The sequence below is a fragment of the Rhagoletis zephyria genome, unplaced genomic scaffold (genome assembly GCF_001687245.7).
Source record: "Rhagoletis zephyria isolate East Lansing unplaced genomic scaffold, Rhagoletis_zephyria_1.1 Rzeph_scaffold_04753, whole genome shotgun sequence".
In the NCBI taxonomy this organism is placed as follows: domain Eukaryota; kingdom Metazoa; phylum Arthropoda; class Insecta; order Diptera; family Tephritidae; genus Rhagoletis; species Rhagoletis zephyria.
In genome coordinates this window covers 6,774-19,169 of record NW_016161836.1, presented here as the reverse complement: position 1 = coordinate 19,169, position 12,396 = coordinate 6,774, and the positions used below count along the sequence as shown (strand labels likewise).

Sequence of the window (12,396 nt, the reverse complement as noted above, 5' to 3'; positions counted from 1 at the left end):
GATCCAATCAATTCGTTGACGTTGGGCTCAGTCTTTCGCACAATACACTCGATAAGACCATGTAATCTATGCTTAGAGGTCTGAACCCGCGGTAGTTGGCGCGAATGGCTGGGACATATTTCTTGTGGATTGGGCAGAGCACACTTAAATTCCAGTCGTCGGGCATTCGTTCATCCGCCCATATTCTGCGTAGGAGTTGATGCATGCAACTTGTCAGCTCCTCGCCGCCGTACTTAAATAGCTCGGCTGGCAGGCTGTCAGCTCCAGCAGCTTTGTTGTTTTTCAGCTGCGTAATTACTATTCGTACCTCGTCATAGTCAGGCAGTGGAACATCGAATCCATTACCATCGATGTAATCTAAATACTTCTCTGTATTTATGAAGCTTGAAAAGGATACATCTTTGTATTAATTCTACTGTTAATGTCATGGTGTGTGCGAACAGTTTTGAAAAAATCACAACTCTAGGAAAAAAAAATTAGTTTTTTTCCTCAATGGTTTCTATTTTCGGACATGCGCCCTTTTCAAAATTGCATATTCAATCATTTTTGTTTGCACTTCGCTAATCACCTCAATTCTTTTTTACTTTTCGCCTCAAATAGAGGATTTTACTGCTTGCTGTCTCCAAAAGGTTGTTCATTGTGTTTTAATATATCTATTTATATTAACATTTATATATACATATAAATTAAATTATAATATAACAACATCAAGAGATTTAAATTAAACACATCAAGATTAGTCTGTTTTACAAACATTAATTGGAGAAATGTGTATACATATGCATGTATGTATGTATTGTAGCAGACAAAGAGGAAGACCGCCTCACAGTGGTGCCAAACTGGAATTTACTGTCCGGTGCCTCATTTCTCAACAGAGTCAATTAATTTTATTTAATAAAGCATATAAAATTTAAAAGAGGATTGTCGAGCCCGATTTTTTATAATTTTTATTTCTTTGAATTTAATTTTTCCGTGCAAAGTGCAGAGAAAGCAGCAAATTTGAAGAAAATTGATTCTCCTGTTTCTTATTTGGAATTTTTAGAAAAATTTTAAGTTGCAGTTTTATAGCCCATCTAGACTATTTTGAACACTTAATTCCAGTCTGTGATGGCAGTGTTGAGCAAGTTTTAATTGTAAGTACAATTAACAATTATTAATTAATTTAATTGCAATTACTTGTTTAACCAATTAATATGATGATTAAAAAATTAATTGATTAACGCCAAACACTGTGCGATGGAAACACCAGGGTGCGAATCACGGCATTCATTATCTAAGTTAACTCGAATCGAAACATGATTTTAAAATCACAGCATTCGTTAATTTAGCACAGTCTCTCGTCAGCAAAAGTCTTTCGTAATATTAATTAAAAAGAAAAAATAATAATTAAACAAAAAAAAAACCAAATAACTGCTTAAAAGTTAAAGGAAATAAAAAAATATGTCTTTCTTTTTAAAATAATATGTAGAATCTAATAATTAAAAAAACATCCTTTAAAATAAAAGACATCAAAAAAAATCTCTTTAAAACAATAAAATCTGAAAGAAAAATATATCAAAAATCGAATTGAATAATAAAATTTGTAATTTGAGAATATATATTTTTTTCTTTTCAAACGATAAAAGCTGAAAATTCAAACCAATTTAAATTCAAAAAAGTGTAATTAAAAAATTAATGAGCTTCTAAAAGTTAAGTGAAATAAATAATTGTTTTGTTTTAAAAATAATACAACCCAAAAATTAAAGAAAATTAAACTTTAAAAACAAAATAAGTTCCTAAAATTAAATGGAATTAAAAAAATTTATATTTTTCTTCTTAAAATAATATCTAAAAATCTTACAATTAAAGGAAAATCAAATTAAAAAGAAATCTAAATTATTTAAAAACGAAAAAAAATAAAATAGTTGGTAAAAATTTAATTGAATAAAAAAAAATATATATGTAAAACTCCATGTATTCTTTCTGAACGTTAACCTTCTCCCCTTCCCCCCACTCCTGTAAAATTTTTTAACTTAAAACTTTTTTAAAAATATGTAAAATTCACTAAAAAAAACAAGCTCTTCAATGCCGAGTGCCAAAATAACGAAGAAACGATTACGAAAAAGGGCTGACATTTGCATGTTTAAACTCGTATAACTCGACAAAAAAACATCCAATGGTTACCAGTAACCATAGCAACAACGTGGTGGAGTTTGAACAAAATGCTGTCATAAATTTTTTTTCCTGTTACACTTGGCGAATTTTGACCCATATTTTAATGGTTTTTGCTTCAAAAATCGGCGTCAATAAGTCTCGTCTAAATTAGCTTCCATTTAAAGATTATCAAATCAGATGAAAAAATAAAGGCTCTGAACCATTTTGAACAGTAAATTCCAGGTTTGTACCACTGTGTGGCGACGTTTTACTCTAGCGGTTCTGTTCAGTTATACGAGGTAATAATTGGAAATATGTTATCGTAATTTTTTTATAATTTGTGTGAGTCCACTACCTAATTATATTCTTTGCTTTAACGTCGATTTCAAAGAGAAATTTTAAATTAAAGAACAATTATACATTGGGCCTTATGAATAAAAACTAAACAATCGCTTTTTCTCAAAACTTTAGATATTTTACTCGATTTACTCAAAAATTTAAGTAAAAGGTCGGATATTTGAAGAAACAACAGTTGCTTAGTTTTTATTCATACGGTCCATTGTGTCGTTTTGGGATCTTAGATTTCTAAATTCAATTAGGCATAAAATTAGAACGGTAACCAACTTTTTTAAATCCTCCAGTAGTTTCTCATCATAAGACCAGCTTAATCGAATGCAGTATTTATTTAGATCCGATTCCCATCACTTCCAAATTTTTTTTTTATTTGTTGTGGTGTTTTTTTGATGATTTCGATAGTTTTGCAGCAACAATGATTTTGCACATCCATAACACATAGCTATACATATATACACATACATACATACATACATACATTTGTACATATATCCCCCGTAAAGTGTGAAGGGTGGTCTAAAAATTTTGACATGTTACTATTTATTTACAAAAATATATAAACCGATCGCATTTTAACAAAAAACCAAAAATTTTGTTGGAAACACTACCACACGCACACACACTTTATAAGGAACTTTATAAGAAATATGAATATTTTATTATTATTTCATTTACTGTAATTTGGTTTTATATGGCTAATTTATGCAAAGCCCAATGTGTGAAACTTACTAGACATAAAGTACGTTTCGCCCTGGTAATATGGAAGATAAACGTGGTCTTCATTCGTATTTCGATCACCCTTTATGCCATACCATGGATCCCAATCGTTTGTGTCGCCTGAGACACAGTTTGTCAAACATACATACAAACAAAAATATTCATAAATTATAGAACTTATTTAATATGTACTCAGAATTGATTTGAAATTTCTCACAAATTATCGTATTGTATTTTACTAGGTTGATAATAATAAGGCTAGGCAAACACATACTTAAATGGATAACGGAAGATTTTTAACTTGGTGTCACATTAGTGGAGTGCTTCGCATTGTGTTATTCGAGTAGCATGTCAAAGTTTTTATACCAGTTAAGGTTGTACATACATAGTACACTCTTCGGCAGAGCAAAATAATATTTTATTTAGTATCTAGTTACATTCATTCACAAATATGTAACGATTTAATGAGAATTTGTCTTGTAAAGCGATTGTTTCTATATGCAGATGTATAAATGAAATATAAAGGGTGCTTTGTTAATACATATGTATGTATGTATGATTTACGAAATGGAGAACCAAGCAAACTTTTCAAATGTGAATGAATTAATTTATATATATACGAATGTCCAAAGATACCAGAGATACATACAAAAAATAGTAGATTGCATAGCATAATACATACCACCTTCTTCTTCGGAATCCGACATAAAGGATTCATGCATTGCCTCAGGTGCAACAACGCGATACTTTTCATCGGTTTGAGTTTGTGTTGCTGCATCTGGTTCATTTGTAATCGATTTCAAAGAATCCAAAACACTTATATAACCCAATTTGCGTGCAATATGCAACGGTGTCTGTCCATTGACGGTATGTGCATTGGCATTGGCCTTATGTTCCAATAGTAGATTAACGATGTGACAATGTCCTTGCTGAGCTGTCTGATGCAGCGGTGTATAGCCGATTGACGTAGCCGCATCCACGTTAGCACCATGATTCAATAAAAAGCGCACCATATTTGCTTGACCGAAATGGGCGGCTACATGTAACGGTGTGTAGCCTGCTTTGGTGGCCATATCAATATTGGCGCCATTGCGTTGTAGAATTTCGGCTACATTTACATTATCTTCTTGTGCGCACAAGTGCATCGGAGTTAGTCCATTCTTGGCTGGATGATTTACGCTGGCCTTATGTTCAATGAGCAAATTCGATATCTCAGCGTGACCCTCCTGGAAATTGATTAAATTTGTATTAAAATCATGCATTTTTGTTTTCGATTGTAGTGAAAGAGCACACGGAGAAAACATAAACCATATCGTGTTTATTTCAAACTAAAACACATACATACATAGGATTTGCCGCCAAGCGATCCTTTGTTTACTTTAAACAGATTTTTATGTGAAGATTTTTTCTTTTGAATAGGCTTTCGCTCTGCACTTCACATATGCTTTTTCATAATAGTAGAAACCAAATAAAAATTTAAGACTTTATGTTGATGCAGAGGGCAGTCGAACCTAGGATCTCTTGCACCTAATAAATAATAGCGAGCACCTCTGCGCACTCAGCTACAGTTAGAACATGTAAATGTGTTTTCAAATGTTCATTTTGAATCAACTACTTCTTACTATCAAACTAATTTGATTTCACATTTGTTCAAAATATACTTTTTCTGTTCAGAACCTTGTAACGTGGTAAAATTGAAAACGACTCTGTTTGAAAAAATCATCTTAGATAAGATTAGATTCAGAGGAAGGAACAGGTCACCTTGTTACCGCGACCGAACGAACGTAACAAAGTTCTATTATTCTCTTTGTCGTTGAGGCTATTTCATTTTCTCCTAAATGAGCGGTAAGCTCAACTGTTTATTACGGTATCTGGCGGTACATAGAGTGCCTAAACCGAGTATTCAAGCCGAAGCTTTGTTGCTTCTTACTCACAATGCGAAATCGGAACCACATAAAGATGGCTTCCGACGCCAACACATCAATTAACCACGTAAACTCTCAGTCGTTTTTTCTGGAGCGGATGAGTCTATCTCTTTTAAATCTCTACGGATTCTGCAGAAATCATTATAAGGGACTTCGAAACTGGCGGCTATTCCTGTGTGAATCCGGGGATCCATAGCCAAATCCATGTTGTTCGTTCATCGAGCAGTACAGCTTAGTCCATTAGCTGTTGCTAGCTACTCTCGCCTACTCCTCAACTCGTTAAGACAAAAATTGCAGGGTACATTGTGTGCTTTGAAGCGCTTTAGGCCATTCACGAAACACCATTCTACCCGGGTCCCATTTAAAATTACCTAAGCAATGCAAGTGTTTACTGCACATATGCTCAGACAGCGTTCCGTGAGCTATAGCCAGGTACCATTGTACCTAAGCCCTAGGAGAGGATTTAGATGATAGGGATGTATATGTAGGGGGCGGGAATTCATTGCCCTTCTACAAATTTACCAGACTCCTTTATGAATCTTAGCCCCTTTTCGAGGGAGAAAATGTAGCTCGTGCATTTTCAATAAATCTAACCCAAAAATATACCATCTAAGTCTGGAGAAGTCCGGTCAGGGGCATAGAAAATGTTCTGTACTTTAGTCGTCTTCCAAGCAATATGTACCTGGTGGTCAAGGGTTGTTCCCCGCAATCAACCCTAACAGGGCTCGTAGATCACTGGTTCTCTGTATGAGAAGAAATTTGGCCTTTTCAGAAAACACTTGGTTGTTTTGAAGGCGTCAATACTACAGCAACGGCTTTATGAGTTTTATAAGAGAAATCTTTGATGTACCCGATTTTTTCCGCTACGATTGGCCCTAAAAATGGCTCCGGTCCCATAAAAGTTCAAAGCTCATTCACCTTGCAACGAGTTCAGCCTCAACTTACATTCCTGTACTATTTTTAAGGAGCGGTTTCCAAGGTCTTTATAGCAGCTTGGCTGTTACTACAGACCCTGATTTTATGTCCACACCAGCTTTCGCAAGTTATACAGTCTACTACTTTCAGTATTGCGAAGACTTCCATAGCACCCTAAGTAGTAAAAAGCACCTGAAGCATCATCCAGTTACCATCCTGCTACATTACCATTCTCTGAACCGTCGGTAGAAAGTTTTTACGAACATCCCCAAGGGTGTATCTAGATCTCTCCATTGCTCCCTTGTAGGAAAGCTAAAGACGTACTTTCTTACAAAAAAGACACCAGGTATCAGTTTGTCGTTATGTGTAAAAAAAAACAAACAACCTTCTATAGAAATCTCTGTGTCCGGAGCTCCGATATAAAATTCACAATATTCGCACCGTTATATAACTTTTGGTATACAGTTTCTAAAATTAATGAAGAAAACAGAGAACAGAAAGAAATTCTTTAACGGCTAGAAAAGATTAAGTAATTTTTTCAGAATGAGTAAATCTTTAGTATCTCGGAAACGTCTTGGGGAAATACCGTTTTAGGTCGACCAGAAACTGAACTTCTTAATGATAAAGAATCGTAAATAACCACTTATAGGGTCCAGTGTCCTGCGCTCTTCTAGGCCCTAATTTATATCTGTGTTTTTTTATTTAATACCAATGCTCTTGCTCAAAGTAATCGGATTGCTTGGGGTTACTTCCGCCATTTCGAACAAAATACTACTATACACATAAGTACATACAAATCTACACCTCTTACCTGGCAACTCAAATGTAATGGTGTGAAACCGGCTTTGCTTTCAGCATTAGCTTGTGCTCCATATTCCAGTAAAGTAGTAGCGATATCCATTTGATTTTTGCGAGCGGCAATATGCAATGGTGTATGTCCATTTTTGGCTATAGCATGTGGACTAGCGCCCTTCTCCAACAACAATAAAGCGACTTTTTGGTTATCATAATGACAGGCGACATGTAGCGGAGTGACGCCATTCTTGCCTTGAGCATCCACATCCGCTTCCTTTTGCAACAATAGTTGAGCAACCTTGATGTGACCATATTTGGCGGTCAAATGTAGTGGTGTGAAGCCTTTCTTCGTAGCAGCGTCCAATGCAGCGCCGTTTTCGATCAAAACAGCAGCGACCTGGTTAAGGAGATTTTATAAATTAAACGTGTATATGTATGTACATACATATGTAAGTAGATATCCAATCACACTGAAGTTAAGATTCATGCAAAAGAATTAAAAAGTAAATGGTTAAATATGAAAAAAATGGTATTTGTACCTTTACAGAAGAAATGATAAACAAGGAAATGAAATTTTATATTTCACAATTTATTCAACAATATTTTAACACAGTAATTAAATAATAACAATTTTTATAGCAACGAACATAAGTTGAAACAAAGGCGTTCGGTTATAAAAAAAAAATAATGAAAAATAATACAATCTATGCCTTAAAATAATGCGTTAAAACAAACTTTACATGATGAATATAAATATTTCATAAGCAGATTTTTTGTTCAGTAAATTAAAGTTTTATCTAAGTGAGGTATGCCACGTGAAATTATCATTCGTTTAGTATGTCGAAGAATACATTAAAAAGAGAAAGTTGTGTTCAGGAAGCTAGTAGTCACGGTCTTGTAAGGCTTGGTCCCCATTTTAAGTTGTGTTTCAGAAATTGAAGAATGTAAATAAGCCCAGNTGAATATAAATATTTCATAAGCAGATTTTTTGTTCAGTAAATTAAAGTTTGGCAGTCAATTTTATCTAAGTGAGGTATGCCACGTGAAATTATCATTCTTTTAGTATGTCGAAGAATTCATTAAAAAGAGAAAGTTGTGTTCAGGAAGCTAGTAGTCACGGTCTTGTAAGGCTTGGTCCCCAATTTAAGTTGTGTTTTAGAAATTGAAGAATGTAAATAAGCCCGTAACACCTACCAAGCAAACAAAAAAGTTCGCCATACACCCCTGATTCTAAAATATTCATATTTTTTTTTATTTTTCGCCTAATGTAGGGGTCGCCTTAAAAACTATCTCGGTGACACCTAAGTAAATAAATTCGGATGTAGGAAATTTTCCAGAAAAAATTCTACTGCTATAATAAAAATAGTTCCTTAGCAAAAGTATAATGATTTTTGATGAGCTTCAATTTACTGATTTTAGGGTAGTACGTTAGGGTGATATATCATCCTTTGAAATCCAATTATAAACGCCGAAGATATGTATCAGGAAAAATGTAAACTTTTTTTGAAATCGCCTTGCAAAAATACTTTAGACTCAAGGGTTTCCGGAAAACTTTTTTTACGGTCTAATGTATTTATGGAAAATTAAAAATTTGTGGGTTTGTTTCCGTTAAGTAGGCCCACCTACGCGGGACCTACATTTAAAATTTCAAAACTTCTGGTGAACTATCCAGGAATGTATAAAAAATAATTTCACTTAGTGCATATTCTAATGATNACAAAAAAGTTCGCCATACACCCCTGATTCTAAAATATTCATATTTTTTTTTATTTTTCGCCTAATGTAGGGGTCGCCTTAAAAAATTTTTCGGTGACACCTAAGTAAATAAATTCGGATGTAGGAAATTTTCCAGAAAAAATTCTACTGCTATAATAAAAATAGTTCCTTTGCAAAAGTATAATGATTTTTGATGAGCTTCAATTTACTGATTTTAGGGTAGTACGTTAGGGTGATATATCATCCTTTAAAATCCAATTATAAACGCCGAAGATATGTATCAGGAAAAATGTAAACTTTTTTTGAAATCGCCTTGCAAAAATACTTTAGACTCAAGGGTTTCCGGAAAACTTTTTTTACGGTCCAATGTCTTTATGGAAAATTAAAAATTTGTGGGTTTGTTTCCGTTAAGTAGGCCCACCTACGCGGGACCTACATTTAAAATTTCAAAACTTTTGGTGAACTATCCAGGAATGTATAAAAAATAATTTCACTTAGTGCATATTCTAATGACCAAGATAGTATACAAATATGTTAGGAAAAAATAAATGTTACTGCTAATTTAACTTAGTACCTACTTACATAAGTGAAATCTATGGTGCCAATCTGCTTATGGAAATATTTGTCATTTTACAAACTAAAAAATAACAACATTGAAACAACTTAACGGTAGCTGTACAAAATATCAAACAAAACCAACTTAAAGTAATATTCCAATTTCAGTGCTAAAAAAACAAACCAAGTTGAAGATTACAGTTAACATACAAATGAAAAGAATACATATGCATACATATAAGAAAAGAACTAATCAAATAAAATACTCCTGATGGCGTATCCAAAACAATTGCATCAAATAAACCGTATCAATATGGTCCACTATCTTTTTCGCAATCAATTCTTTTACCTCATCCTGACCCTCTTTGGCGGCAATATGCAAAGCCGTATACATATCCTTGGTGGTGGCATCCACTTGAGCGCCATGCTGCAGCAACAGCATTACAATATCAACATTGCCGAGACGAGAGGCAATATGCAACGGAGTTTGTTGCTCGCGTGCGCGTGCATCCACCTGAGCGCCATTGCGCAACAAAATGCGTATAATATCAGTCTGTAAATGGAAGCAAACAAACAAAAGAAATAAACGAGAGTTAAAAGTGTTTCTCTTCATCTACATATACGTTAATCCCCACCCACCTGATTGGCACGCGCAGCCAAATGTAGCGGTGTCTCACCGCGTACGGTCGGCACATCCGGGCTGGCGTCATGTTGCAGCAAGTAAATGACAATATTCATACAGCCCATAAAAGCGGCCACATGCAATGGTGTCAAACCACTCTCTGTGGTGGCACTAATACTGGCGCCGTGACGTAGCAGCAACTCCACCACCTTTATGCGATTCTTCTTGCATGCAATATGTAACGGCGTGAAACCGTTAAGCGCACGTGCATTGGCGTCGGCATTACGATCGAGCAGCAGTTTGGCGACACGCACATGTCCACAATGCGCAGCCACATGCAGCGCTGTTAAATAGTCCACCGTAACCTCGTCAACGGGTGCACGGTGATAGAGCAAAATGCGTGCGGCATCTACGTGCTCACCCTGTGCGGCCATATGCAACGGAGCGAGTCCGTTCTTTGTTTTGGCGCTAATCGGTGCGCCGCGCTCGAGTAGCATGTCGACTACCTGCTCGTGACCAGAACGTGCTGCACAATGCAATGGCGTTAGACCGTCACGGGTCTTGGCTTCAATATTAGCGCCCTTCTCCAACAGCAAGGAGACCATGTTGGTTTTACCCCACTTGGCGGCCACATGCAACGGACTAATGTTGTGCTTAGCGGCGAAGTTAACGTCGGCACCTTTTTGGATTAGTAGAGTGGCAATGGCTTGATTGCCATAGTGGGAAGCAATGTGCAGTGGTGTAAAGCCAGATTTGGAAGTTACATCGGGATTGTGATCGTTCTGTGGGAAATAAAATAATTTAACGATTACGGAAGTATATTTTGTTTATAGATGGAAAACATCTTTCCACTTTGTACTCACATCCAAAAGTAGTGTGGCGGCCTTTACATCGTCCTTCTTGGCCGCAATATGCAATGCAGGCAATCGCACCTTGCCGCGTGTATCACTTTCCAAGAGCACAGCCACGACCTTATCATGTCCTTGCTGCATAGCCACGGCCAGTGGCGTGAAGCCGTCTTCAGTGGCAAGACTTTGATTTGCGCCGTTGGCTAACAACAACTTCACCACCGAATCGTGATTTTCCTGCGCTGCCATATAGAGTGGCGTAAAGCCATTCTGCGACTGTACATTCACGGAGGCATTGTGCTCGAGCAGAAGTTTTACTACCTCCTCTTGACCGGCGAGCGAAGCAATATGCAGTGCAGTGTTACCCTTCTTGGTTGCGCTGTCAACGATAGCGCCGCGTTTCAACAACTCAGAAACGACGTGTATATGTCCGTCCTTGGAAGCCAAATGCAGTGCGTTTAAGCCGTTCTGTGGGCGGTAGCAAAATCATTTGGTTAGAGTAATAGTGTGAACTTTTATTTTCGGCGTACTTACAGCATTGCTGGTGTTAATGTCAATATTATTTTTTAAATGTTCCAAAACTCGTTCCAGATTACCAGCTCGGGCTGCGCGTAGAAATGAAGTGTTTCCATCGCCCTGAAAATAGAAATTCAGAGTCAATAAAATTTCACAAGCAAAAAGATCTATAGTATTTTGCTAGATAATTAAAATTTTTTCTTTGGCTCTCTTAAATTTCCTTATATATAATTAAGCTTAGTATAGGAGGTTGTTTGATAATTGAGTGCGTATGTATTAGGGATGTATGATTAATCGATTAAATAGTTCTTTAATTAATCAGATCCTGATTAATTGGTGTTAAAAAAAAATACTGCAACAATTATTCAGTTTTCTGATTAATAAAACGAATTAGATTCTGTTTAATTAAAATGCAATTAATCGAGAAATTTGTCTCTTTGATTAATCAAAAAGTTGTATTCTTTGATTAATTGATTAATCAGATTTCGATTTATCAGCTTGTTCGATTAAGTGATTAATCGCGCATCTCTAATATGTACATTGTATATGTTTGCCAAGATATTTCTTTCGCTTCTTCCCTGTGACATTATACTTCTGCAATCTCAATAGCGATGACTTAAAAAGTTGTGTGTTCGGTAGGCACATAGAAGATTTTAGCATCAACAACAACAACAAACAACAACAATCTTTATCTCATTGAAATTCCCTGCACGAGTTCTGTATTTTCAACATTCTAGTCCAAATCAATGTTTCCTATTATCCGTATCGAGGTTTAGCCAGGCTGGGGCCCTTCACAAGGTTCAGTCGCGAACGGAGTGATTCGGATACCGGGCGACCTTCAAAGCTGATCAACCATACTCGCAACAGCGAATCTCCGCCAGGGCGAAGGCAACTCGTGGGAGTAATTATCTATACATATATAAATACGCCACAAGAAAATTTCGAACTCCCTTTTACAGACTAAAATGTGAAAACCGATATATCTCTAAAGCCAATTATGCTGAGGAACTGAAACTTGGCACAGATGCATTAATTGTAACCACCCTACTTACGCCGAAAAATGGCAAGTATTGAAAAATGGGGCGTGGCACCGACCAATCAAATTGAAATTCTCATATCGCTTATTTCTGGAAGCGCTTATGCTAAGCTTCTGAGATTTGGCATAGCTATTTATGATATAAATAGCGTACTTATCGCGAAAAGTGGTAGGTTTTGGAAAAGGGGGCGTGGCACCGCCCAAGCGAATTGAAATTCTCATATCGCTTATCTCTGGAACCGCCTGTGCTAACATTCTGAAATT

General features: G+C 36.0%; 1 protein-coding gene across 2 annotated transcripts in view; it reads right to left on the bottom strand.

Moving 5' to 3' along the window:
* LOC108371180 (ankyrin-3-like) overlaps positions 1-11,237 on the bottom strand; it is a 29,051-nt gene extending 17,814 nt beyond the window's left edge. The window contains exons 1-6 of one of the 2 annotated variants that reach the window (XM_017626690.1): positions 11,115-11,237; positions 10,596-11,048; positions 9,750-10,514; positions 9,460-9,663; positions 6,856-7,236; positions 3,887-4,430 (exon numbers count right to left, since the gene is read on the bottom strand). In XM_017626690.1, coding sequence (XP_017482179.1) covers positions 3,887-4,430; positions 6,856-7,236; positions 9,460-9,663; positions 9,750-10,514; positions 10,596-10,829 — 2,128 coding nt within the window. In that variant the 5' untranslated portion in view covers positions 10,830-11,048; positions 11,115-11,237. Of the gene's footprint in view, positions 1-3,886; positions 4,431-6,855; positions 7,237-9,459; positions 9,664-9,749; positions 10,515-10,595; positions 11,049-11,114 lie in introns of those variants that run through there. The other variant, XR_001848722.1, reaches the window with a different exon arrangement.
* Positions 11,238-12,396: the final 1,159 nt, after the last annotated feature.